The sequence below is a fragment of the Microcebus murinus genome, chromosome 9 (genome assembly GCF_040939455.1).
Source record: "Microcebus murinus isolate Inina chromosome 9, M.murinus_Inina_mat1.0, whole genome shotgun sequence".
NCBI classification, from domain to species: domain Eukaryota; kingdom Metazoa; phylum Chordata; class Mammalia; order Primates; family Cheirogaleidae; genus Microcebus; species Microcebus murinus.
In genome coordinates this window covers 97,584,984-97,612,844 of record NC_134112.1, presented here as the reverse complement: position 1 = coordinate 97,612,844, position 27,861 = coordinate 97,584,984, and the positions used below count along the sequence as shown (strand labels likewise).

General features: G+C 55.0%; 2 protein-coding genes across 5 annotated transcripts; both read right to left on the bottom strand.

Annotated features, from left to right (window-relative positions):
- Positions 1–1,558: 1,558 nt before the first annotated feature.
- On the bottom strand, positions 1,559–18,238 carry ZNF775 (zinc finger protein 775). Of its 3 annotated transcripts, none has more exons than XM_012786115.3 (3): positions 18,172–18,238; positions 11,256–11,336; positions 1,559–3,977 (listed from the first exon to the last, which is right to left on the bottom strand). In XM_012786115.3, the coding sequence occupies exons 2-3, from the start codon at positions 11,305–11,307 to the stop codon at positions 2,392–2,394; spliced, it is 1,638 nt and encodes a 545-aa protein (XP_012641569.2). In that variant the 5' UTR covers positions 11,308–11,336; positions 18,172–18,238; the 3' UTR covers positions 1,559–2,391. The 3 variants fall into 3 exon arrangements, with proteins under 3 accessions (XP_012641569.2, XP_012641571.2, XP_012641564.2); XM_012786117.2 differs by lacking the exon at positions 18,172–18,238 and adding an exon at positions 17,776–18,149; XM_012786110.2 differs by lacking the exon at positions 18,172–18,238 and adding an exon at positions 16,011–16,139.
- A 3,524-nt stretch (positions 18,239–21,762) lies between these two features.
- On the bottom strand, positions 21,763–27,074 carry REPIN1 (replication initiator 1). 2 transcript variants are annotated; one of them, XM_012786120.3, is made up of 3 exons: positions 26,914–27,074; positions 26,008–26,205; positions 21,763–24,554 (listed from the first exon to the last, which is right to left on the bottom strand). In XM_012786120.3, the coding sequence occupies exons 2-3, from the start codon at positions 26,162–26,164 to the stop codon at positions 22,846–22,848; spliced, it is 1,866 nt and encodes a 621-aa protein (XP_012641574.1). In that variant the 5' UTR covers positions 26,165–26,205; positions 26,914–27,074; the 3' UTR covers positions 21,763–22,845. The 2 variants fall into 2 exon arrangements, with proteins under 2 accessions (XP_012641574.1, XP_012641578.1); XM_012786124.3 differs by lacking the exon at positions 26,008–26,205.
- Between the last annotated feature and the right edge of the window lie 787 nt (positions 27,075–27,861).

Sequence of the window (27,861 nt, the reverse complement as noted above, 5' to 3'; positions counted from 1 at the left end):
CTGTAAGCAGCCACACATTGTTTTATTAAAGTGATGATCGCTATCCTTAATTGAGTGTTTTCTGCGTGCCAGACACTACACTATATGCTTTATATAGGGTCCTTGCCTAAGGACCTAGAGTTTAAATGGCAAAGCCAGAATTTAACCCCCAAACTATCTGACTCTAGACCAGTGAGGGTGGGATTGAATAAATGAATGCTCATCTGCAAACTACATCTGACAGCCGGGGCAGCAGTGGAGGGAGGAAGGTGAGAAGGAATAATGTCTCTAGCTTCTTGTCAATAGCAACAGCATCACTGCTAGAGCTGTACTGTTCAATAGCCATGTGTGGCTGTTTAATTAAAATTAAATAAAAGTTTTAAAATTCTGTTCCTCAGCCACACCAGCTACATTTTAAGTGCTCCATAGCCACATGTGGCTAGTGGCTATGGTATTGGACATCACAGACATGGGACACTGTCATCATCATAAGAAGTCCTCAGGCCAGGCACAGTAGCTCACACCTGTAATCCTAGCACTCTGGGAGGCCGAGGCAGGTGGATCGTTTGAGCTCAGGAGTTCAAGACCTGCCTGAGCAAGATCGAGACCCTGTCTCTACCAAAAATAGAAACAAGGTAATTGGACAGCTAAAAATATAAGAAAAAACTAAGGCCGGGCGTGGTGGCTCACACCTGTAATCCTAGCACTCTGGGAGGCCGAGGCGGGCGGATTGCTCGAGGTCAGGAGTTCGAAACCAGCCTGAGCAAGAGCGAGACCCCGTCTCTACTATAAATAGAAAGAAATTAATTGGCCAACTAATATATACAGAAAAAATTAGCCAGGCATGGTGGCACATGCCTGTAGTCCCAGCTACTTGGGAGGCTGAGGCAGTAGGATTGCTTGAGCCTAGGAGTTTGAGGTTGCTGTGAGCTAGGCTGATGCCATGGCACTCACTCTAGCCAGGTAAGCTGGAACTGCTGGGTGTTCCTCCTTGTCCTTTCAGAATCTTCATGTCTTTGTTCAATGCTACAACAGTAGAGCTTACCAGATAAAGAGGATTAAACAAGATCTGAAAAGAGGCGTGACCAGAAGCCAGGCTACACTGTAGCAGCTCCTGGAGAAGGTAGCATTTCTGCTACCTTCAGAAAAGGATCAGGGGCCCTGGGAGATGGGCAGGTGCAGTTCCACCTCCACAGTCAACGCTGGGGTCCCCCTTTCTTCCTCCCACCTCCCAGCTATCCAACCCTGGCACCCCAGTACCCACCTCCACCCCTCTTCTGGAAAGATACACCCTGGGCAGGAGCCCTGGGTTCTTCTGCAGCACCAGGGCCTCCACCAACCCTGCTTTGGAAGGGCACCAGGGGTGACCACTTGGGCGCAGGAGGCGGAAGGCAGTGTGTGGGGAGGCACACAAAACTGACTTGAAGGAGAGAAGAGAGAAAACTGCCCTCCACCCCAGGCAAGAACTGGGAGTTGGGGGTGGCTGTGCTCATGGCAAAAGCTCCCTGCCCTGGTCCCAGGGCAAACAGATCCCTCGGCACACACACCCTTGGCTCAGAGAGGACAATGAGACCACACGGAGTATTCAATCCTTCATTTGCTCTTCTGCAAGACTGGGATTGATAGGATCCAAGTCAGTGAAGTCAGCCAGGCCACTTGGGGCACACACCCAGACCAGAGTAGGAGCAGCACATCTGGCTCTGCCAGCCAGCTCCCCTCCCCAAGCAACCAAACCTCAGCTGAGACCACCCCGTGCCCACCCACCACACACACACACACACCGGTCCTAGCGTCAGCCCACCATACCCAGCACCCTGCCTGGGCAGTGGGGCACTCGGGGTTGGAGGGTATCCAACCATTCCCTCCTTCCAAAAATACTTATTGAACAGCCACTAAGTGCCGGCACTGGCCTTGGTGCTGGGGATATGCGTGCCCCTCCCTAGCCACGGCCTCTGGCTCCCATCCTTGGTATCACTGAGTCTGCTGGGACTGTCCCACAGGGCAGCCCCCTGGCCATCCTGCAGCCCGAGTGTGACAGGCTGGTGCTATGGCTGACCAGTCCAGACCTGGGCCACTTGACACCAACAGCCCCGCCACACCACTCGATGCTTGAGGCCAGGGGTCCAACCTCTGAAAAGGTACCTGGACGGCCCCCAGCCCACCGCGACACCTCCCAGCTCCGGAGTGAGGATTGTTGCTCTTACCTCCTCCCTCAGCACACCCCAGGACCTTTTTTCCCAGCACCCTTTGAGATGCTTCTGGAACTCTGTTCTCAGGCCTTCAGAGCCTTGAGGAAACCACTGGTTTCCCCGCAGGGGTTTCTAAGAGCCAGCGCTCCTGGCCACCCCATTCCCCACGCGCTCCCCGACACGCGTCCGCCCACCACCGCCAGGGTTCTGTGGCCGCAGTCCACTAGCGCGCCTCCTCCTTGGGGCTGGGCGCCAGGGCTCCGCGGTGAACCCGCTGGTGCTTGAGCAGGTGCTGCTTCTGGCGGAAGCCGCGGCCGCAGGCGGCGCACAGGTAGGGCCGCTCGCCCGTGTGGTTGCGCCGGTGGCGCGTGAGGTTGGGCTTCTGGCTGAAGCGGCGGCCGCACTCGGGGCACGCGTAGGGCCGCTCCCCGGTGTGGATGCGCTGGTGGATGGTGAGCGCCGACCACCACGAGAAGCTCTTGCCGCACTCGTTGCAGATGAACTGGCGCGGCTCATTGGGCCCGGCCAGGCCCGCGCGCCCCCCGCCCCACATGGCGTCCCCCGCTCCTCGGGCCCGCTGGGTGCTGCGAGAAGCCGCCAAGCCCTGGGGCCCCTCTGAGCCCGGCTCCCCGCCCGGGACGGCGGGCCCGGGGCGCAGCAGCTCGGCGGCGGCGTGCGCGCGCTGGTGGGCCCGCAGCGCCGCGCGGCTGGGGCAGCTCTTCCCGCAGCGGGGGCAGGGCGCGGCCTGCGCGGCCGGCAGGTGCGTGCGCAGGTGCTTGAGCAGGTGCTGCTTCTGGCGGAAGCCGCGGCCGCAGTGCAGGCACGCGTGCGGGCGCTCACCCGTGTGGTTGCGCAGGTGGCGCGTGAGGTTGGGCTTCTGGCTGAAGCGGCGGCCGCACTCGGGGCACGCGTAGGGCCGCTCGCCCGTGTGGATGCGCTGGTGGATGTTCAGCGACGACCACCAGGTGAAGCTCTTGCCGCACTCGTTGCAGATGAACTGGCGCTGTTCGCCGGGCCCCGAGGGGCTGGGCTCTGCGGTCCGGGCCCCAGGCTGGCCCCACCAGCCCTGGCAGAGCCCCAGCCAGGCCCACTCGGGGCGCCCCCGCGGCGGCGCCGCCGGCCGCAGGCGACAGGCCAGGCGCGGCGTCGCGTCCCGGAGCAGCTCGTGCAGGCCGGCTCGGGCGCCCTGGCGGTCCCTGGCGTGCGTGCGCTGGTGGATGCGGAGGCCCACCTGGTGGCGGAAGCAGCGCTCGCACTCGGGGCACGAGTGGGTGGCGGGCCGAGAGTGGGTCTTCTGGTGCTTGAGTAGGTGCTGCTTCTGGCTGAAGCGCCGCGCGCACTCGGGGCAGCAGAAGGGCCGCTCGCCCGTGTGGTGCCGCTGGTGGCGCGCCAGGTTTGGCTTCTGGCTGAAGCTCTTGCCGCACTTGCCGCAGAGGTACGGCTTCTCCCCGGTGTGCGTGCGCTGGTGGATCTTCAGAGACGACCACCAGCTGAATCTCTTCCCGCAGTCCAGGCACACAAAGTGACCCTCCCCGGTAGAAAGCGCGGGGCTCAGGAGGGCAGGGACTGCCCCAGGAGACTGGCCTGCCAGCCCCCCATCCTGCTCAGTGGGAGGGGCCCGCCTTGGGCCCCCAGTCTCCTCCTGTCCCCCCAAGGCTCGAGGCCTCCCCACGGTCTGGCATGGCGGGAGGCCCCGCCGCTGCTGGAAGATGTTCTCCTTGTCCTTCTCGGAAAGCACGGCCTGCGGGGCCAGCGGCTGCAGCGGCCGGTCTGGTTTCTCTTGCTTGATCTTCATCGCCAGCCCGTCTCCTGCCAGAGGCAAACGGAGAGAGGACAGGGAGAGGTCACTCGCTGCTCTGCTCGGTAGATGCAGACAAGGAGGGGGGAGAGGGAAGGGGGTGCGGGAAGGCAGAGAAGAGCTGAAAATAAAGCCAGAGAGAAAAGAACGCAGAAGGGCAAGACTGAAGCAGGCAGAAGAAAAGAGAGCGAGAGAAAAAAGAGAGTAGAGAAGGCAGAAAGGACAATAAGATAAGGGCAGGTTGAGGTGTGAAGAAGAGTGAAGCAAAAAATACTGGTACAAGAAAAGGAAGATCAGCGCGCCACCTGGGCGCCAAGCACGTGGGATCCGCCAAGCACGGGCTGCCCTGCCTCCCCTACCGACGCGCAGCAGGCGCAGAAGTGGTGAAAGAAGCCGCTGCTCCAGTGAAATCTGCTGACCCAGGGAGCAAGGAGAAAATGGCCAAGTTTCCAAACATACCATTCTTTTTCTAAGAGGATCAATGTGCCAGGAGCTTTCTAAGCGAGGGCATGCCCGGTCCCTCAGTGGTTACAGTGACCAAACCCCAGGTCACTGTAGCACCCTCTACAGTGGCTGGGCCCCCATAGAAAAGGCTCAGAAGAAAGCCAAAGTTCTACCTCACAAATGGGTAATAGGCCACACAACCATATAAACAGGTGCTCTGAAAACCTAAGGGAAAGAATTACTCCCAGCTCGGATAAACTACCGCAGTGAACAGGAGGAAAGGGCGGGAGGGAGGGAGGAGAGAAGTCTGTAAGGCTGGCGTAACTCCAGTATCAAAACAAGACAAGAATAGGGGTGGGCAGGAAATTATAGGTTTATCATACTTTGAATGTAAACACAAACAAACGTGAGCAAAGCAAGTTCAGTCCCATTAACATAATAACATGTCATGGCCTTCCTGAGATTTCCCCCAGGAAAGCAAAGAAGGCCCAATATAATTCATGACATAATCTTATTAAAAGTGAAAAAACGGGCCAGGCATGGTGGCTCACACCTGTAATCCTAGCTCTCTGGGAGGCTGAGGTGGGAGGATTGCTCGAGGTCAAGAGTGCAAAACCAGCCTTAGCAAGAGCAAGACCCCGTCTCTACTATAAATACAAAGAAATTAATTGGCCAACTAATATATATAGAAAAAATTAGCTGGGCATGGTGGCACATGCCTGTAGTCCCAGCTACTCGGGAGGCTGAGGCAGTAGGATTGCTTGAGCCCAGGAGTTTGAGGTTGCCGTGAGCTGGGCTGATGCCACGGCACTCACTCTAGCCTGGGCAACAAAGTGAGACTCTGTCCCAAAAAAAAAAAAAAAAGTGAAAAACGTCATGTCATCTCAACAGATGTGAAAAAGTCACACAATAAAATTCAACATTTCTGGAAGGAAAGGAAGGAAGAAGTGGGAAAAGGGGAAGAACTAGCTCTTGGCAAACTAGGAATATAGGAAACTTTATTAAGTTGACAAGCAATGTATATTAAAAACTACAGTAAACATTATAGGCAAAGGCAAAAGATTAGACGCCCATTAGAGTTAGGAACAAAATGACACTATTCAACTTTGCACTTGGGGAACTCGCCAAATCCAGGGGATAGGGGGTAAAGGAGGATGGGGGAGTGGAGAGAACTATTAATATACAAATACTGGAGAGGAAGAGAAAACTGTCATTTGCTTATGATTATTAACTTAGAATGTGCAAGGGAATCCACTGAAAATAGAAGAGTTCAGCAAGATTGCTAGGTACAAAAACATAAAAAAAAGCAATACTTTTTAAAAATGGCAATGAAAGCCATAAAATAACTAGGAATATACCAAATAAACATGTAAAACTTATATAAAGAAAACTATTAAATGTTACTGAAGAGAAAGAAAACCTAAATAAAAGAACAGATATATTACTAGATGGAAAGACAAAGATCTTCACTCTAATGTTTAAATTCAATGTAATCCTAGTTTAGTATATTAGAAAACTTATGATATACATAAATTACCCAGAAAATCCTAAAAATGAATAAGTAAGAATTTGGCTTATATGATGACATTAAAAGCTAGAATGGTACCACTATATACATATTAAAATAGGTAAAATCCAGAACACTGACAACACCAAATGTTGGCAAGGATATGGGGCAACAGGAACTATTTCATTGCTGGTCAGAATGCAAACTGGTACAACCACTTTGGAAGACAGTGTGGCAGTTTCTTACAAAGCTAAATGTAGGCTTACCGTACAATCCAACAATCACTCTCCTAGGTATTGACCCAAATGAGTTGAAAACTTATGTCCACACAAAAACCTGTACATGGCATGGATGCTTTATGCCATAACGTGGCAGCAACCAAGATGTCCTTCAGTGGGTGAATGGATAGCAAACTATGGTACATCCGTACAAAGAAATATTATTCGGTGATAAAAACAAATGAGGTATCAAGTCACAAAAAGACATGGAGGTACCCTAAATGCATATGCTAGGTAAATGAAACCAGTCTAAAAAGGTTATGTATTGTATGATTCCAAGTGGAGCACAGGGCATGTGGAGGCAGTGAATCTATTCTGTATGACAGTGTAATGGTGGGTACGGGACATTATGTCTTTGTCAGAACCCATATAATATACAACATCAAGAGTGAACCCTAGGCCGGGCGCTGTGGCTCACGCCTGTAATCCTAGCTCTCTGGGAGGCCGAGACGGGCGGATTGCTCGAGGTCAGGAGTTCGAAACAAGCCTGAGCAAGAGCGAGACCTCGTCTCTACTATAAATAGAAAGAAATTAATTGGCCAACTAAGATATATAGAAAAAATTAGCCAGGCATGGTGGCGCATGCCTGTAGTCCCAGCTACTTGGGAGGCTGAGGCAGGAGGATTGCTTGAGCCCAGGAGTTTGAGGTTGCTGTGAGCTAGGCTGACTCCACGGCACTCACTCTAGCCTGGGCAACAAAGTGAGACTCTGTCTCAAAAAAAAAAAAAAAAAAAAAAAAAAAAGAGTGAACCCTAATGTATGCACCTATACGCTTTAGGTAATCATAACGTATCAGGCTGGGCAAGGTGGTTCATGCTTATGATCCCAGTGCTTTGGGAGGCTAAGGAGGGAAAACTGCTTGAGCCCAGGAGTTCAAGGCTTCAGTGAGCTATGATCATGCCACTGCACTCCAGCTTGGGTGACAAAGCAAGACCGCCTCTAAAAATAATAATATAATATTGACTCATCAGTTAGAACAACTGTACCACACTAATGCAAAATGTTAATAATAGGAGAAACTGGGGGGAGGTATAGGGGAACTCCCTACTTTTTCTGCAATTTTTCCATAAATGTAAAACTGCTCTAAAATGTAAAGTCTATTTAAAAAACAAAAACAAAAAACTCTTGACTGATACAGTTGTTATTGGTGTGGCTGCTTTATGGTGTGCCTGGTGAGGTGAGGCTGCAAGTCAGATTCCCTTCCACCAAAAATAAAAAATAAAAAAAGCTAAAAACAATCAAATCATGAGAATAGTATAGAGTATACATAAAGACAAATTGATCAATGAAGCCAAATAGCTTGATATATGACACATGAGACATTCCAAGTCAATGGCAAAAGGCCAGTCTGTTGATTTAGAACCAGCTGATAATCTTTTTGCGAAAAATATTTAAGTTAGATTCCTAGTGCATATTGTTTATAAAAATAAGTTCCAGATGGACGTAAGTAGTGGTTGAAACAAAGAAAATATAAGTATTAGAAAAATTAGGGGAAATTGTTTAGAATCTAGAGGTAATTAAAAGCCTTCTTAAACAAGATACAAAACATAAAACCTAAATTTAAAACACCTGTGTGACAAAAGATACCATAAACCTAAGTAGAAATAGCAGTCTAGCACAGCACTTTCCAATAGAACTGTCCATGGTAGTGGACACAGTTTACATCTGAGCTCTCTTGCCACTTGAGACACTGAGCACTTGAAAGGTACCTAGTGCGACTAAGAAACGACTTTTTATTGTATTTAAGTTAATTTAAACCTAAATGTAAAGAGTCACATTGTGGCTAACGGCCACATACTGGACAGCACAGGTCTAGGAAAAAATATGTGCAGATATATAATGACCAATGATTAATATCCAGAATATATAAAGGACTTCTAGAGATACGATGAAAAGAGGTTTAACCTCACTCGTCATCAACAAAATGTAAAATAATAGTGTAGCATCTTTTTTACCCATCACACTAGCAAAAATGAGAAAGACTGGTAACATCCCTACTTCACAATACACATGGAAACTATGCAGAACAAGTACACACATGCGCATCCTGGGGACATGAGCTGGGGCAGACTTTCTAGAGGACAATTTGATGTTGTTTATTAAAATTATAAATCCGTAGAGCCTTCTCCTTCCGGCCAGCAATTCCACTCCACATATTTACCTAAGAAATACCCACAAGTGTAAAGAGGAGTGTCCAAGAATAGCCACTGAAAGTGCTGTTTGTACTTGGCAAACAATGGGAAACAACCTAATCACCCATATATAATACTAGTAGTTTAAAAGTTATCATGCCTTTCATAATATGGGATATTATGCAGCAATTAAAAAGTATGGAATAGGGCCGGGCGCTGTGGCTCACGCCTGTAATCCTAGCTCTTGGGAGGCCGAGGCGGGCGGATTGCTCAAGGTCAGGAGTTCAAAACCAGCCTGAGCAAGAGCGAGACCCCGTCTCTACTATAAATAGAAATTAATTGGCCAACTGATATATATATAAAAAAAAAAAAATTAGCCGGGCATGGTGGCGCATGCCTGTAGTCCCAGCTACCCGGGAGGCTGAGGCAGAAGGATCACTCGAGCCCAGGAGTTTGAGGTTGCTGTGAGCTAGGCTGACGCCACGGCACTCACTCTAGCCTGGGCAACAAAAGCGAGACTCTGTCTCAAAAAAAAAAAAAAAAAAAAAAAAAAAAAAAAAAAAAAAAAGTATGGAATATAACTCTATATGCAGATGTGAAAAAATTTCCAAAACATTTTAAGAGAAAACAAAACAAGCTCAAAAACTATATGAAATATCTGATTGAATTTATGAAAAATAAAACTCTCTCTCTCTCTCAATATGCATGATCCAGGATGATTCGTGCCAACCTGAAGATAGTGGTGACCCTGTTGTCCATCACGTGGCTGATGGCTGGGGAGGCTGCCCTCTCTAGCAGCAAGACGACCTTGGGCCAGAAAGCCCCAGGCTGCCAGGACAGTGTTCTGTCTCATCCACCTGCTGAAGGTGCAAATATAAACGACTGGGTTGGGAGGGGTGAAGCCCTGCACTCGTCCCAGGAGCTCCTGAAACTGAAGAGGGGAGGTGCGGGGCTCCCCTGTCCCGGGGCACATTCCCTGGGGCCCAGGAATCAACGTGGGGGAAAACAGGCCTGCCCTTGAAAGGAGTCCAAAAATAACAGCACTGCTCCTCTGTCACCAAGACAAGGCTAATGGTTTAGGTTATAAATGGTTCAGATAAAATTAAAAAGTACAAAATGGGGATTCATTGCTTAATGGGCACAGAGTTTCCAGGGCGATGAAAGTTCTGGAAACAGATGGACACACAACATTGTGAATGTACTTAATGCATCGAATTGTATACTTAAAAGTAGTTAAAATGGTAAATTTTATGTTACATATATTTTGTCATAATAAAAAGAAATACACAAAACAAATAAAAAGGCACTCAAAAGAGGTAAACTGGCTGGGCGCGGTGGTTCACGCCTGTAATCCTAGCACTCTGGGAGGCCGAGGCAGGCGGATTGCTTGAGGTCAGGAGTTCGAAACCAGCCTGAGCAAGAGCGAGACCCTGTCTCTACTCTAAACAGAAAGAAATTAATTGGCCAATGAATATATACAGAAAAAAAAAAATTAGCCGGGCATGGTGGCACATGCCTGTAGTCCCAGCTACTCGGGAGGCTGAGGCAGGAGGATTGCTTGAGCCCAGGAGTCTGAGGTTGCTGTGAGCTAGGCTGACACCATGGCACTCACTGTAGCCTGGGAAACAAAGTGAGACTCTAAAAAAAAAAAAGAGGTAAGCTCTCAATTACCTGAAAAATGCTGCGGCCACCCAGAGTGAGTCACGTCCTAAAAGTCACTAAGGGGACCACCCCGTCCCCATGTGCCTCAGTGCCCCTGGGGTGTAGGCCAGTGGTTTTCAAACCCTTCCCCAAAACCACAGGGCTGCCTCAGACACTGGGAGGAGAAGGGGAGAGGGTCCTGGCGGACTCCACGTCTCACATCAGCAGAGCCACCTCCCAGCCAGCTAGGATCCCACTCCTGAGTTCATCTGGGGAGAGGGGGCCTTCTGCTAAGACGCTGGGCACATGCGCTCTAGTTTCACTCTCACACTGTAATGTCCACGCCACAAGGGGCCGGCAGTGTGGCCAAGCGCCCTGAGGGTCTGTGTCAGGACCCAGCCCCACAACTGCGTGGTTGCCACACACCACGCCGTCCCCCTTTGAGCTTCCCGCCCCGCTTCTCTTTTGCCCTCCCACCTGGTGTCTGTCTCAGCCTTAGGTCTCGGAATAATTCCTGGGAGGGGAGGCAGCTCTCCCCACAGGCCGGCCGTAAGGCAGGGGCCCTGGGGTCTGCAGGCACTCCCCTGGGAGGGGCTAGGGAGGTAAAGAAACCTGAGTCACACCCTGCTGAGGGTGTCGGCTCAGGACCCTGCTCCAGGGCCTGCTCTCAGACCCAACCCCGTCTGTGGGGCCAGAGGGTGCCTGCAGCCCTAGCCACACACACAGCCACCGAGGGCTGGGAGGGCTGCTCACAGATGCCAGGGGCTGCTCCACCCAGGCCGAGAGCACATGACTGTACCGGAAAATTTTCCACTCACAGCATGTATCTCATCACAACTGGCTCTAAGCAGCTTAGCAGATAAAGACCCTGAACTTTGAGTGACCCCAGGAAGCTTTAATGGACCCAACTGAAGACACTACCCTGGCCAATGAACCACAGGGCTTGCTTTACCCAACTGTCCTACCCAGAGTGCTAGCTTTCCGTGGTTATTAGCACAATCACCGTGAACTCCCTGTTCCAGCACTTAAAAAACACCTCAGTTCCTACAAGGTGTGTGAGTGTGTGTGTGTGTCCCCCTGCCTGGCAAGTTAACCAGCAGGGCTCTGTCATCCTCCGAGCTCCCACCGCCTCTATCTTTGTCCCGTTCTTTGGCATGGCCTTCCAAGTCCTGGTCCCACCCTGAAACTCTACGTCTACGGCCGAGGGCAGCAGCGCATGCCTGGCTTCAGAGAGGGCAAGGGCACTCAGCCCCAGCCAGTCCCCACCTCCTCCAGTTTCCCTCTTACCTGTGCCGCCACCAGCCAGGCCATTCTCCATCCCTGGAGGCCTCCCCAGCATCAACGCGGGCCGGGTCTCTGCCCTGCCATCTGTGGGTGAGATGGGAGTGAAAGGAAAACAATTGGGACAGGGACGAAAACCGGGGTTCTCAGTCCGCCTCCCACCCCACAGACCGCACTCTCCCTTTTTCAAAGAGCCTTTCTAACCGTAACCTCATTTGAAACGCGCACGGCTTGTTTAATTGCACACATACCTGCTGGGCAGGCAACATAGGCATTATTCCCATTTTACAAAGGGGAAACAGAGGCCAGAGGGTAAATATGAGTCTAAAATACAGAAAAAAATCTGTCCCTGGTACAAAGAGGGAAAGAGACACATCCCCTTTTTTCAGAGCATTTTCTTTAGAAACTTCTAAGTTCCATCTCTGTCTTTTTGAGATGTAAACCATTTTAAGAGCTAAATAAGTCTCTGGCCAGTTTGGCCACCGCAGGTCTGCCTTTCTCAAGGACTCTTTGAAATGTGAGCACTGAGGAAGACGCCTGGTCTCCACAGGAGGGCAGGAGCCTAACTTCGGCAGGCACCTGGCTCCGAGTTGCAAACCTACCTCATGTCATAAAAATATGAGTTTATTTTTCCTTTGGATAAAGGCAATTATAATGGCTAACATAGATGGCCACTCCAATTACCAGGTGAATTTAGGATGAACCACATGTGACAAATGGTGCTGTCCAGTCCTCTCACTTAAGGACTAGTGACTGGTTATCCTGAGAGCCTGTCTGTAATGGGCAGCATCTGCCTGGCTACACACAGGCTGAGACCTTGCGCTGTCTTTGTAGCCTCTTAGGGGATTGCCTATAATGTGCATCACATTCTGGATAATGCACATTCAATTTTTAAAAAGCTGCTCTCTTTCTCTTCTTTTGCAAAGAGATTTTCTGGGTTGGCAAAGGATTTTGTTTTAATACGTTTTAATTTTTTTTCAGATGAATCTTGCTATGTTGCCCAGGCTAGCCTTGAAGTCCTGGGCTCAAACCATCCTTCCACCTCGGCCTCCAGAGCAGCTGGAACTACAGCCAGAGCAGCTGGAACACCACTGAGCACACCACTGAGCCTGGGTGAGATTTTGTTTTTAATTCTATTTCCTAGCAGGGGTCTGTTAAGCACTCTGACTGCAGTTTCCTATAGACACTAAAACCTGCTGGTGGTGCAGAGAAGAGGGCCAGCCTGAAGGGGCTCCATGGCACTAGGTTCTCCTCCCGCAGGCACCGCCCTCTTCCTACAGGCCACCCCGTGTGAGCTTTCTGCACCCCACACTTGGGGAAGCCTCTCATCAACTGGACTTCATGTCTACCTAAAGAGGCTCCGAGGGACTGGTGGACAGAGAAGCCACCATGGTGTGGGGAAACACAGAATAAAGGGGTCAGAAATTCAGGACAAGGACAGAGGAGTGGGCCTTGGCCTACACCACACTACTAGAGGCCCCTACGCCAAATCAAACATAGTCCTACTTTTTCCTCCCTGTCTTCCAAGAGGTGTTAGGACCTAAAAGTCACTTCAGGTACCGGAAAGGCTTCAATGCATCCTGACCTCCCCAGAGCAGCTCCTCCCTTGGGCCTTGGTACCTCTCCTCTGGGCCACATGCCGGCTCCAGGGAAAGCAGCCTTGTGGTTTAGGTGAGAACAGAAGTGGAAACAGAAGGAAGAGGAGTCTCGTGGACCCAAGAGGGAGAAGTGAGTGGGGAGGCACAGAGGGCAGGAATGGGGGAAGGGAGGACATGTCTTTGGGGACCCACCTCCACCTGTGTGCTCAGGTGGGATGCATCTGGAAACAGCGCAGAAGGTACCCTGCAGGTAAAACCCTGGGAAAGCCATGCCAAGGAAAGTCCTCCATGTGATACTTCTCAGACTGTCCGGGCTACCAGGTGCCCCACCCTGAGCTTCTCTCCTCTTCTGCCTCTTGCCCTATTGTGCCACACAGCATACCCCCGTGCCACTAACCCTACCCACCACTGCACACAGCTGACTGGAGATGCTCAGGACCAGGCCCACCCATAGGCCCCAGCAAAACGCCCGGGCCAGTGGACAGGTAGCAACAGGGCAGCTTCACCACACCCTGCCAGGACCCTGCCCAGCTGTCATGTGGCAAGAGGACACGCACAGGGGATAAGTCTCCGAACAAGGCCATCTCCTCATTACCGCTTCCTGGCTCTGGGCCAGGGTCTCCCCCTGCCAAGGTCAGGCTGCAGTTCAGTGTGCTCCCCTCAAGGGGAAGGCCTCAGCCAGAGCCCAGCTGCCATGACAACTGCAGGACCACACAAAGAGCGCATTGTGCCCTGCAGCAGGTGCTGAGGCCTGGGGCAGGGGAGGTAACAAAGGAGCTTTGGTTGCAGCAGAGACTTGGGGGCAGACAGCAGCTGGGGGAGAGAAAGACCACAGGCCTGTCCAGGTTTCCCCACAGGCTCCTAGTCTCAAGCCCCTGAAGCCTTCCCAGTAGCTGGGCACAGCTCTCTTCAGACACAGGGCCCAGGTAGGAGGCGAGAAGTAGACAGCACCTCCCAAATCCTTTGTGCTAGTGGTGGGGAGTGGGGACCACCTTCCACCATGAGCTGAGGCTTCGAGGGGAGGGCAGCTCCCCAAACCCAGGTCAAAGGCCCAGTGCCAGGCCTTCTCAGCCACAAGGCCCCACCAGGTCCTCAACTGCTGGGCACTTCCCAGCCGTACCAACAGTCTCTCACCCTCACCGGATGCCCAGGCAGGAGCTGGCCTTCCTGGGACCCTCGTAGGCCAAGCTGGCACCCCTCTGCCCATACTGCCCGGATGGCTTCCACCTTCTGTCAGCCACATCCTTCCCAGCCCGAACTGGCTTCACCCCGCCTGGCCCACCTGGTCTCCTCCCAGGCCTGTACCCAACTGTGTGTCTTCAGTGCACAACACCTCTCACATGGGTGGGGACTTACTCTCTTGTCCTGCCCAGTCCCTGAGATGCAGAAGGTTCTCAGTACATACTGAATGAATGAATGAATGAATGAAACAATGGAAGTCTGAGGACAGGGCTCCTCTGGCCCCACTCTTTGTCACTAACCACAAATCCCTCAGGATGAGCCAATGGCATGCTCTGCCTGGGAAAACGATTTCAGTTAATAGCAGATGTTTTAATTTTAAACATACAATTATAGGCATATGAAAAAACTGACATAAACACTAAATGCACACATAAACACACCCAGATATAATCGTATCTAAACGATCATATCTAAAGATACAAAACTGTATCTTAAGTAAACAAAAGCTCAAAGATACAAAAATACAGAGATATTCATACACATGAGAATACCTGCAAAACTGCATCTGCAAATACAGAGAAAGTGAGATTTTTTTTTAAACTCACAGACATACTTACAGATCCACAGACACAAATGTGCCACTGTGAATCACATTAGTACACATCACCACACAGCACACTCATGGAAACAGAAGCGCCAGTCCATTCATGACACGGTGTCCGTGCGCACTCGTGGCCATCCCACTGGAGCCACCTGCTCCCAGGACAAGAACTCAGGGAGGTGGAAATGGAAGCAACATATCCACAGTGATCTAGGACCTGTCGGATTCCCTGCGCTGCGGGAGAGGTGCCATAGGCCAGCAGGGGCTGCGGTGGGCTGGAGAGAAGGCAGAGTGGGATAGAAAGCCCTAGAAAGACAGTGAAGCTGTGCCCAGCAAGCCCAGTGCAGCGTGAGACCCTCCCGGGGCCTGGCCTGTGGGCTCTGGCCCACGGGGAAGCAGTAGCCCTTTCCCTTAGGTCAGCTTTGGGAGACCCGCGACAGCACGGGGCTGGTTCATCAGCCCTGGTCTCCCCCCTGAAGCCCACTCCTTTGTAAGGCTGCCCTTCCCAGTCCCTCCCCTAGGATTCCAGACCCCCACCTCAAGCCCACATCACAACCCACAACTCCCAGCCCATGGTCACTAAGCTGTTGCTTGTCCTTGGCAAGTCCCTTTGCTCTGGTCCTCAGGTTCCTAATGGTGAAGGGGAGGCCTCAGCGTCCCGCAATAGCCTCCACACTCTGCTTGGTTTAGAGGGAGGAGGAGGTTTGACACGGCTGTGGTTGCAGCACTGTATGCAGAGCCCTCCACTTAACAGGGCAGTTCTATGTGCCCCTTCCAGAGGTTCTCACCCAGACAAGGTCCTGTCCCCTCCCCACCCAAAGGCCTTCATCCCCACACCCCAGCATCAGGCCCAGCATCTTCTAACAGCTCTCCAGTCCCCACCCATCACCCGCCCTGCTCCTCTACAACTTCCAGGCCCCCCCCAATACTGGCCACCCCCACTGGTACCACTCTTCCAGTCCTGCCCTGCCCCTCTTCCCACTCTACCATCTTCGGACCTCAGCCCTCCAAATGCTTGGGTCCTCAATCTCAGGAATGGGGACAGATGTAGGAAGCAGAGGGAAGGGCAGACCGTCGTCCCGCAGAAAGACCAGGTCATAGTGGGCAAAGCCATTGAGAGTCCCCGGACTGGGATTTGGGTTGTCTTTGGTTAGCCATGTGACCCAGAGCAACCCACTTCCTTCTCTGGGCCTCAGTTTCCTCACTTGCAAATAGAAATAACAATGCTTGCTCCTGCATAGAAAATTGTCATATCAAAGGGGAGAAACAGTGTGAAAGGATTCTGAAAAACATTCACAAGGTGCAAGAAAAATTCATTTTAGATCATTGCGGTGGCCATCACCCCCTCCTGCTCTCCACTCAGGGTTGTAAGAACTGTACCTCGGGGTTGCTCTGGTATGAACAGCCTGCACGGTTTAGTGGTTCCATTTGCTCCCGTCAGCATTCCCTGAGGATGACCTGGTCCACGGGCAGCCTGCCCACCTCCCAGAGGTCCCCAACTCAACCCAAGCCCCACCTCCTTCCACGACTTCCACCTTCACCTGCCCAACATGCACACTTTTGCTGGGACTGTCCCACCCCACTCCTGCCCCATGCCTGCCCCACACCCATGGCATCCTTCTCCCCAGCCTCTGCTCACCCACCTCCCTTTAGAAGAGAGAGCTGTACTCACATTCCCCAGCCCCAGTTCTAATTAATACTCAGGAGCCTGTCAGGACCTGGGGAGACCCCATGACCTGATCTAAAGGCAGGGCCAAAACCAACTGCCAACAACAACCCTTTGAACAGTGTCACACTGTTATTCATAAACACTTTGCCACCCCTTGCTGCATTCAAAGGACCTTGAGAAAGAGAGGGAGTATTTCCCCCCTTGATGGATGAGGAAAGCAGAGCCCAGAGAGATTATATTCTCTGCCTGAATGCAGGTCTCCTGTACACCTGGACAGACAGCTCTGCCCTCCAGGCCACTGCAGCCCTGAAAAACCTTGAATTTCTCAGCTGAACCCTCATTGGGGGACAGGTACATCTACCAGTCCACCTCTGCCAAGCTCTGCAGTAGGCAACTAAGTCCCACTGGGGCCATATTAAATACCTTCACGATCTCGCCGCCCAAGTTCAGGCCTCACTACTTCTCACCTGGATGATTTTGACAGTTTTATAGCTTGCTCCCTCCAATCTATCTGCCATCGAGAACCCAAAGCAATTTTTCTAAAACTGAAATTTGGACGTGTTACTACTATGCTTAAAATACTTCAATGGCTCCCCCACACTTTCAGATTCACTAAAAATTTTTTGGCAGGGCCATTCAAATCCGACCGATGTTCACCTCTCCCCACTGCACCCCAACAGACACCATCCTCCTGACATCCATAACCTGAACTTGCCCTGTCCCCCCACACCTATGACCAGTCCTGGAAGACCCTTGACCGACTCTCCCCTTCCCAGCCCAGATTAGGGATCACTTTGGCCAAGAAGCAATTTTGGATATACCAGGCTCAGTTAGGGGCCCCTAAGCCGTTTAACCCGTGCACCCATGCAACCCAGCACCATCTACATGGAATCATCATCATCATCATCAATGTTCTGCCAGTCTCCGCAGAACTACAGGCATCTAAACACAGGCCCATCACCCAGTACAGGCCCCACACTCTATATACCATTAACACAAACTATTATGAGGGAATGCTTAAATAAAAGAAATTTCAGTCCAAAACAGATTAGAAGCACGGAATCATGGAAACTTTGAGCTGAAAGGAGGCAAAATGCCACCTAATCTCTTCATTTTACAGATGAACACAGGGGCCCAAAAGAACAGTTAACTGTGGAGCCCAGACTAGCCACTGCGCCTGCAGCCCGTGGGGCTCTCACCACACCCAACCCCAGCCCCAAGACCAAGACCCACTCCAGGCTCCATCTTGCCCAAAGGAGGCCACATCTCTCCATCCTCCCATGTAGATGCCGTCTATATCCTTTACGGAGGGAGAAGCCCCTCCCCCTCCCCCACTGAGACCCTGGCTGCTGTGCCCATTTCCCTGGAACCGAGGTCTCAGGGACGCGCACCCACTTCCAGTTTCTGCGGTACTATCCTCTCAGTGCCTCCACCCTCGAGCCTGAGCCCCACTCTTAATACACATTTACTGAGCACCTTCTACGTGTCACTCTGCAGCGGGCACTGGGGTTCCTGCCCCAGAAGCAGGTCTGTCTGGGAGGCGGACACAGGCGGGGAGCTCGGAACAACGGGACAGCCCGGGAGGGGCCGCGAGCGGGCGACCCTCCGCCGGCCGCTGCATCCTCCCCCGCCCTCTCTGGCCTCCCGCTGACCTCGCCGCCCAGGCCTGCGGCCCTCCCCGCCGGCCGGGGCCCTGTCCTGGCTGTGGGGGCGGGGAGACTCGGGCCCAGGCCCCCGCCCCATCCTCGGCCCCTGCCCGGGTCGGGGGAGGCAGCGCGGGAGGAGCGGGGCCGGGCGCTGGGCCGTCCCTCGCACCGCCCTCCCCGCCCGAAATGCAGTGGGACTCGGAGGGAGGGGCCGGGAAATAAATACCTTTGACTTTGTGGCTAAGGTTAACGGGAACTGCCACCCCGGGGGCGACTTGGGCACCGGGCTCCGGGCCCTGGCCAGTCCCGGGGCAGGCGGGGCGGGAGCGCGCGCCTGATTGGCTGGCGGTCCTGGCCGTCCCCCGGACCGCCCAGCCACCCCATTGGCTGCGCCGCTCAGATGACCCGCCCGGCCCTATCGGAGCAGCCCGCGGGGCGGCCCCTTTGTTCTCCAGAGCCAATGGCCTGGGTGGGCGGGCCGACCTCGCCCCCGCGGGCGCGCGGGGCCGGGCGGCGGGGAGCGCGCTCGCCGAGGGCGCGGGGCGGCAGAGCGAGGCCGGGACGCGGGTGACCCGCACCCCTGCCTGTGGCACCCCGCCCGCGGGGGCCCCTCGCAGACTGGAGCGCACGGCCTGCGCACGCCCCGCTCCCCGCACACGCGCGTTCCGGCTCGGTCGGTAGCGGCGCGCCCGGGACCGGCCTCCCTGCGAGGAGTCGTCGGGGCCGAGACGGACGTCCCCGCTGCGCGCCGTCCCCGAGCGCAAGTCCGGTGTGCAGGCCGTGCTGTTCCTTTGCTCCCTGGACGCCGCTGTCACCGCGGCGCACGGCAGGCGCCGAGGGAAGGGGGTCCCCGCGTGCGGGGGCGTGGGGTGGGGCAAATGGTTTTAGGGTTTTCCGCGAGAGACCTCAGAAATCGTGACATTCAACCCCTTCGTTTTCTAGCTGGGGAAGCAGGTCCCGAGGAGGTTCGTTTCTGGGCAGGGCTCCCAGGAGTGGGATCCTCTCTGCGCAGCTGCCAACCTGGCCCAGGCGGACGAGGGTCTTGAGGGTCTGGGGTTCCGAGACCCCCTGGAAGGAGCATTTTTTTCATCTTCCCACCCGGATTGTAAGGAAATTCCTCCCGCTTCTACCTCAAAGGGGGCACAGCGCGGTCGCCTCCCACTGGCAGGACTCTCCCCACAGCTGAGTAGAAGCTGCCTTGTAGATACGAACAGGAGGGGGCCGCTCTGAGACTCCTACAAACTGTCGCTGTTAGGCAGGTGGACCCTATTTTACCTCATCCGTCACCAGCTGGTTGAGAGTTTCCCATCGGCCCAGCTGCTGTTTAGCCTCAGGAGCACAGTGGGAATTGGGGGCCGAGTCTATCCGTTTCGCCACCAGCTTCATGTGCAGTTTTACAAAAGATACTTTCCTGTCCCTGGAATTTGACTTATTTGTGAAATAGAGTTAATTAATTTTCTGGTTGCCTACATACCTTACTGGGGGCTTACAGTCACATTTGGTTGTATCGTCTACAGGGGCACTGGTGAGGCACAAAACCCTGCGCAGCCAGCATAGAGGCCGCACGCCTAGCCATCAACACTTCCGAGTCTCAGCCGCCTCTTTACTTTCCAGAGTACCTAGAGAAGGCCCCCCAAAGGCTTGTTTTTCTGAGACCCGTATTCTAGTTCCAGATCTAGTTCCACACAAGTGTGACCCTGGGAAAGTCACTTCCACTTTCTGGGCCTGTTTCCTCCTCTACAGAGTGAGGCTTCTGCCAGATTGACATTCCATGGCCAAGGGGATTTCAGGGGTGGAAAGAATGAGACACATCTGGGATCCCATTTCCATTAAGCAAAAAAAAAAAGGGGGGGGCTGCATATGTATGTTTGCAAATGCATAGAAAAAATGTACCATCAAACCCTTTTCACGGTGTAAAGAGAAAGGACTTGGAGGGTAGAATAGGAGAATGAAGGACTTTCATGTTTAAAAAAAAAATCTCAATAGGTCTGAATTATTTAATTATTTTAAAAGATAATTTAATACTTTTGTAATTGTAGAAGAAAAAAAGAAAAACTGGATTCTTCAGAGAGAAGGGCAGCTCCCACCAGCAGAGCTCCAGCCCCTCCATCCTGGCAGCCCTTCCCTCCCTGTGACTGATGTCAGGATGCACCAGGATAAGCAAGAACTTGGGGACCACTGCCCCCACTCCCGCATCCCCGGGGACGCAGGAGGGAACCATGGGCAAGTCCACCCTGTCCCTGCCTCACCAGCCCCCTCAAGGCCACTAGTGTGGCCTCCTCTGGCCTTTGGACCTCTCCTCACCAGCCCTCCCCACAGGCAGTGGGCAGGTAGCATGGATACGAAGTGCCTGTCTTCCCCTTACCCCAGCCTGCTTCCTTTAAAAACAATGATTTTGCAAAAGGTCAGGACCCCAGGTCATATCCCCGCTCTCCCTCATGCTTGTCCCCAACCCCTCAATACTAACTACATGCCCAAGGACCTGTCCCCTGCTCCTGCCCATCATCCCCAGATATCTACCCACTCTTTCCTAGTCATCTCCTCTTCCCTGGAAGCCCTGAGCTCCCTCAAAGAGAACAAATGTGAGTGGGGCTTTCTTGAGACCACACCCTCTACTCCCAGGCTCTGACAGGCAATTTGCCATTAATGACACAGGTTTTTAAGTAGCCCCATAACCCCATAAACCAGTATGAAGCTTTGAAGCTTTTCTCGCCCATCCTACACACTGCAAGCTGCCCCCAGCACCTCTCCCTACTCGTACTCGTGTACATCCCACCCAGCCCCACGCCTCATGGGGTAGAGATTGAGTCTTGTGTTTGTAACCCCTCAGTTTCCATCATAACATCAAGCACACAGTAGGAATGTTAACCACAAACAGCAGCACACTCCATTCACCCGGTAACAGGCCTCCGGGGATGGACAGACCTGGACTTCAATCTGCCTCTGGTGATTACCATTCTTATGATCATGGGCAAATGCTTTATCTATAAAAGGGGAATGAGAGTACCTGCCACACCAGGGTACATGAGATAACTCAGGGAAATTTCTTTGCAAGGTGCCACTCACGTAAACAAATGGTGGTCATTCTTATGCAGCAGACTCTGTGCTAGATGCTGGGGATCTATGCAGAAATTACTAAGGCAGCAAGAAAAGAGCCTGCTGATGCCTGACAAAAACAGGCACTCACATTTGTATGAAATGACCTGTGCGGGGACACGTGCACTGACTACTGGCCGAGATCTGGAGGCACTGCAGAACAAGACCAAATCTGCCTTTCTTTCCTTCCTGGTAATGGCACCTAAAAAGTCTGACCTGACCCCAAGAAGGCCAAACCCCCGACCCTGGTTTGTGGGATGAGGGAGATAAAGGCCGTCTTTGCAGCTCCCGGTTGCCTCCCCTCCCAGAGACTCCTTCTTGATGCGGTCAGGCCTCCACAGGGGCTGCCAGAGGAAGGGTCCAGGCCTAGCAAAGTCTGTAGCATCCACCACCCCTCAAAAGAAGCCTCTCAGTGCTCTCTGGGGTTACAAGGTCAAGGTGATGAGAGACAATGGCAGCTCTGGGTCCACTGTAGGAGGTACAAGTGGCCAGGAACTGAGATCTCCAGTTCCCCCCACCAGAGTTCTCTGGAGCCTTCACCTGGCACGCAGAGAATCAGCCCGGCTGCTGGGGTGTGCTCGGGGAAGAGCTGGACACTGGTGGGGAGCAGCTCAGCAAGTCAGGCACTGGGCCTGTTGCCAGAGCCCCACCCACAGCGCCCATTCCTTCCTCGGAAAACTCCACAGCCCCCCAGGAAAAAGGAATACTCCCAGACACCAGCTCTAAAACCAAATCTTTATTTTCTAGTTTGAAAAGGAGGGTAAATGGTTGTTCTGTTTAGTTTCACAGAACAGCACAAGGCCCAATAGATAGAAATTATAGGAAAGCAGAATTCATTTATTATAAGGAAGAATTTCTAACAATTAGAATCATCCTACGATAGGACCAGGGCCTCAGGAGGTGGGGAACTCCCTGGCACCTAAGTGCTCAAGCAGAGGCTGGGCATCTGTATGCTAGAAATGTTGGAAAGGAAACTCACCCAGCATCTTCCCTTCAGCTGACCCTCTGTCACCAATGGGGCAGTCCTTTCCACAACATGTTGAGCTTTGGAAGGAGTGGAGGGTTGGGGAGTTTCAAGGGAAGCCTGGACACAGAGCTGCTGACAGCCAGGGGAAGCTCTAAGCACTTGGGGGGGGGGGGGCGCAGGGCTAGATAAAGCAAGACAGACCAAGGAGGAAATGCCTTGGAGGTTTGGTCTCTGGGGAGGAAGAGGGTGGCATCATGAACAGTAGATGGGTCTCCAAGTCTGTCTGGGTGCCTATGGAGGGGCAGGAGGGAGGGGCAGGGGCAGGAGGTAAGAGCAGCTCAGCTTCACGGCTTGATGCTGGAAAAGGCCCAGGTGCTGTCTAACAAGGCCAGCAGGTTCTCCAAGATGTATCCAGCTGGTCCACTTTCCTCCCCAGGCATTCATTCACTAAGGACTGTACCACACCTACTTCCAAAAATGATCTGAAGTAACTCGTAGGAAAAGACAGGGACATTAAGGCGTTAACACCAGAGGATGGAGGGTCTTCCCTCCCACTGGTGGCTCCTCTAGCCAGAGGGCTCTAAGGGGTAGATGGAGTTGCTATTGCTACTTTTCCAGGGCACAGGACAGTCAGGAACCCTAGCAAACACCAACTGGAGGCCGGCGTCCTTGAGCTCTGAAGTGGGTTCCCTGGCCTCCCCGGGTTGACCTTCCTGGCTCGCAGGGCCCAGCTCACTCCCGGCCTCTTCTGTCCCCTCTGGGATTCCAGTCTCCCCCACCCCAGCTACAGGCAGGCATCCCCACCCAGCCCACAGCGACGCCCCGGCCCCGCCCGCCTCAGACATCGTGCTTCTTCTGGTGGGCCAGGAGCCTCTCCTCGTCGTCAAAGGTCTGGCCACAGATGGCACAGCAGAAGGCGCCGTCCCGGATGTGGCTTTTGCGGTGGGTGATGAGGTTGGACTTCTGGCTGAAGCTACGGTCGCAGTCGGGGCAGGCGTAGGGCCGCTCGCCCGTGTGGATGCGCCGGTGGGACACCAGGTTAGACTTCTGGCTGAAGGCTTTGCCGCAGTCGGGGCAGACGTAGGGCTTCTCGCCGGTGTGGATGCGCCGGTGGGCGGCCAGGTAGGGCTTGTGGCGGAAAGCCTTGCCGCAGTCGGGGCAGACGAAGGGGCGCTCGGGAGCATGGTCGCGCCGGTGCGCCGCCAGGTGGCTGCCCTGGGAGAAGCGGCGCCCGCACTCCTCGCAGGCAAAGGGGCGCTCGCCAGAGTGCACGCGCGAGTGCGCCACCAGGTGGGTCTTCTTGCCGAAGTTCTTCCCGCACTCGGCGCAGGTGAAGGGCCGCTCGCCCGTGTGCTGCCGCTGGTGGGCCCGCAGGAAGCGCTCGAGCCGGAAGCTCCTCCCGCAGTCGTCGCAGCTGTAGAGGGACGCTGGCGCCTCGGCCTGGTCCTGCGGGGGCTCTCGGGAGGCCTCCAGCGCGGGCTCCCGGGCAGGTCTCGGCGGGGCCTCGGGACTGGGCTCCGCCGCGGGCCCCGCGGGAAGCTGGGGGCTGCCCGGGCCGGGGGCGGCCTGGGCGGAGCCCTCGGATCGCTTGTGGATCTTGCTGTGGGACAGCAGGTTGGGTTTGTGCCGGAAGCGGCGGCCGCACTCCGTGCAGGGGTAGGGCTTCTCGCCGGTGTGGATGCGCCGGTGCGAGGTCAGGTAGGGCTTGTTGGTGAAGCGCTTCCCGCATTCCGGGCACTGGTGCGGCCGCTCGCCCGTGTGCACGCGGCGGTGGGCGATCAAGTTGGGCTTGTGCCGGAAGCGCTTGCCACAGCAGGCACACTGGAAAGGGCGGTCAACCGCGTCTCCGCCGGGCCGGGGGGCGGTCACCGCCGGGCGGCCCCTGGGCCGGGGCCCCAGAGCCTTGGCTGCTGCCTCCTCCAGAGCCTCGGCTACGTGCACCCGCTTGTGAGCGACTAGCTGGTCCCACTGGGCAAAGCTCCGGCCACAGTTGCCACATATGAAGGGCCGGGCCTCCGGGACAGGGGGGTGGCACCGCCGCAGATGAGCCTGAAGCTGCTTTCGTCGCCAGAAGCGTCTCTCGCATTTGGGACAAGCAATGGGCCTCTTTGCAGCCGAGTGGGCCCGCAGATGCAGAACCAGGGCCACCCAGCCTCGGAAGCTCTGCCCGCAGAGGTGGCAGGCGAAGCCCAGGTCTGGGGTGGCAGCAGCATGGACCTGGCGATGCAGCGCTAAGAAGGGGGCATGGCGGAAGCGACGGCCGCACTCGGGACAGGGCAGGGGCAGCCGGGCCAGGCACCGGCGGGCATGAAGCCACAGGGCTACCCAGCCTGGGAAGTGCCTCCGACAGTGTGCACAGCGGTGGGCCCTGCCCGGGGCCTGGCTGCCCGGCTGGGACACTGAAGTGCCTTGTTGCCTCAGCCTGCGGGGCTCCTTCTCCAGGGTCTGGGGTGACTCCTGGGAGGGCCCAGAAAGGAGTCGGGGCTGGGCCGGGCCCATGGCCAGGGGGCCTCTGCAGCGGCGTTCCAGCATCGGGTCCTGCTCAGCTGAGGGTGGAAAAGCAGAGTCACTCTAGAGACCAACTCAGCCTGCCCAGCTCCTCCCTTCTGACCTCAGCCCCCCGGAGGAGCTGGCCATCTATGAGTTCCTAGAGCCCTTGATGGGAACTGAAATCGACTACTCTGCTATTTCCCTGGATGTTATATTTCAATTTGGGTTTCTAGATATTTGTCTTACAACTTTATTATCCTGGAAACTTCCAAAAGGGAGGGACTCTGACTGACACTTCTTGGAATCCATCATGGCAGCTACCCCAGTGTCAGGCAGGTGGTAAACACTTCAGTGTTGGATGCACATTCCTGCCACAGGACTCACTAGAAAACGTGCTCACATCTCCCTGCAGTGCCTTATGCTTTTCCAAAGCACTTCCTTGTTGCCCTCCCCTTGGGTCTGCTACTTCCCATTGCCACATCTGGGCTTCGCAGCAACTCTGAGGCTGGACAAGCGGACGCTGAGCTCCCTGTTTGACAGATGAAGCAATTGTGAGGCATCAACAGGTGACGGAACTCGCCTGAGGTGACACAGTAAACCAAGGGCAGAACTAAGGCTAGGGGTCAGGTCTTCTAAACTTCCAGGGCAGTGTTCTTTCCTCTAAAACACCTGGCATTGCAAAGATCTTACAGAAGGAAATTTCTATAGCCTTTCATTCTTATCACACCACAGAGGAGGCCACACCAATTTTGGCCTCGTTAATCTCAATCTCCCACCACTATAAAAAGCATGGAGAACAAGTGAGAACAGCCTTTCTCAGCGAACAGCAAGGGAGCCCTGGGTGCTACTCCCAGCACAGTCTAATGCCAGGCCATCGCCCGTCCAGACCGTGCCCACACTCTGCCCGCCTGCCCTCTTCCACCCACATACATACACACACACACATATACACACACACACACACACACACACACACGATTAGGACATCGCAGGAAAGAAAAACTCTCCCTGAATCCAAGGAACACCCACAGCCTGCTGCCCTGAGGGCCTGATCCCTGGCTCTGCCTCCCTTGGGGTGCTGTGGATTATTGGGGCAAGAGAAGGGAGGGGAGAAGAGATTGTAATCTCTGTCCCCTGCCTGGTCCTGCCCCAGTCTTGCCAGGGGTTGCCTCATGCTCAGCTCTTCCACAGTTTGGGGGAGCCCAGATTCCTGCACGAGACCCTCCTACATGGAAAGGGGGCCGGGGTGGCTGTTACATTCCTCAAGGGCCTTCAGGGCCTGCTCACAAGCTCCAGACACAATCCTCCTAAATTCCCCAGAGCGGCTCTCCTCCTGGGGAGCACAGCCATGACTCATTACCAATGCTACACCGAGCACAGGGAAGACCCCAGGATATGAGACGCGGATCCTTCCCCTGCAGGTCCCTTTCCTTCCACCGGGATGGGGGTGGGGGCTGTGCTACTGGGGTTGTGGAGTGGTTTGGGAACACAGCAAAGCCCAGACTCTACCCTTGAGACCGCAGAGCTGGGAATGAGGCTTTTTCCAGCTCCTCCTGGGGATGTTCCTGGGGATACTTCTGCGGCTGCAGCGCCTGCTTCGGCCCACACTCCGGTGGCCCCCAGGTGTCAGAGAAAACTGCAGCAATAAAGACACCCCTACCCCCATGGCAGAGCTCAGACCTCTGATTGCAGAGAGGCCAGCCTTACCTGTGGGAAGGGGGGAGAAAACATGTGTGAGGCTCTGAGCTCCTCTAGGGCGCTCATCTTTGTGTCCTCACCAGCCACAATCCCTCCCCCCACAGCCACAGCTCCAGCCTTAAGCCCCACACCCTTCCTGGCAGAGTGACCTTAATGGATATTGGATTAATAAATGAATGTGCCCCTTCACCAAGGAAGTACACTGCTGCCTTTGGGGTCACTTCCCCTCCTGGTAAGGTAACAGAACGAATTCTCCATTCTGTGGACAGGGTCTGGGTTTTTCCTGATGGCCAACGGCCGGCCTATGGCAGTAACTCTGGAATCCCTGCTGGCTCCCTTCCTCCACCCTCCTCCCAACAGGAATTCCAGGCCTATTTCCCATGGGGCTGCGCAGGGCCGGCTAGTGTGACCAGGACTTGGATCAGAACCCCCTTCTGCGTCTCAGATGGCCAAGGGTGGCTGAAGCCCCGCAGCCGCCTTTTGTATTAGTGCATGTCCTCCGTCCACGTTCACGGACACACGGGACTTGCTCCTACGAGTGAGCCATTCGGGTCCCACGCACGGCGCAGCTCGCCGAGCCTGTGCGCAGGTGCGCTCGCCGCCCCCAACCCGCCGCGGATCGGCAGTGCGCCCCCGCGCGCACTCACGGTCACGCGCCCCGCAGGTGGAGCTGCCCTGCGGGCCCGCGGCGCCCCCCGCGCCCCTGCCGGGCCGTACCTCTCCGGTGGGCTGTGCAGAGGCGCGGCGCCCGTCCATGGAGCCCGAAGGCCGGCCTCCGAGGCCCGCTCCCCGCCCCGCCGCGGCGACAGCGGCAGGTTCGAGTTCACAACTGCCAGGCCCGTCCCCAACCTCCCCCCGCCGGGTTCCCAGCGCCACGTGACTACAGGAGCTGCCGAGGGTCAGTCGCCGGCTCGGGCGGCCGCGGCCCGGGGGCGGGGCGGGGCGGGACGGACGCGGGGCGGACGCGGGGCCGAACTAGCGGGCCGAGTCAGCCCCGCAGCTGCCCCGCCCGGGCCGCCGGCCTCCGAGGCCCGGCTCCGTCGCCATGGCGACCACCAGTCCCGGTTTTCCGGGACAGGCCCGAGCTCAAGTTTCCCGACCCTTTGTCCCTGCAGAGGACGCGCGTCCCGGGCGACCGCGTGGCCGGCCTGTGGTCACTCGGTCTGGGCCGTCGTCACTGGCTTGTGAAGGGCTCCGGCCGTCCGGAGACTTGCAAGGGGGCGCCGTGCGGGGCCTCCCCCAGGCCGCGCTCCCCGCCGCGGGGCGCAGAGCGGACGCTCCCCAGCGCGGGCGCGGGCGCCCTGGGAGTCCGCAGCTTCCGACTTGTTCCAAAGTGGGGAGCGAGAAGGCCCGAGCATGTGAACTTTGCAAAGTTCCTATTCCTCTGTCACAGGAATTGGGAAAGAGCAGGCGTTGCCGGGCCTCCTGTGGCGGCGGGGAAGGCGCGGGGCGACGGCCGGGCCGTTGGCGCACGTGGGGCGTTTCGCCTGGAAGCGCAGCAGCAGCCGGTGTGGCGTCTGCGGTGGCAGGTGCGAGCCTGTGCCCGTGACTCACCCACTAGCAGGTGGCCCTGGCTTTCCTAACGAAACACTTCCCTCGGGTTTCCAGGCTAGTACAATTTCATGTACTTTCATGCTTTTCAGCAAAAGCAATTTTTGAATTGTG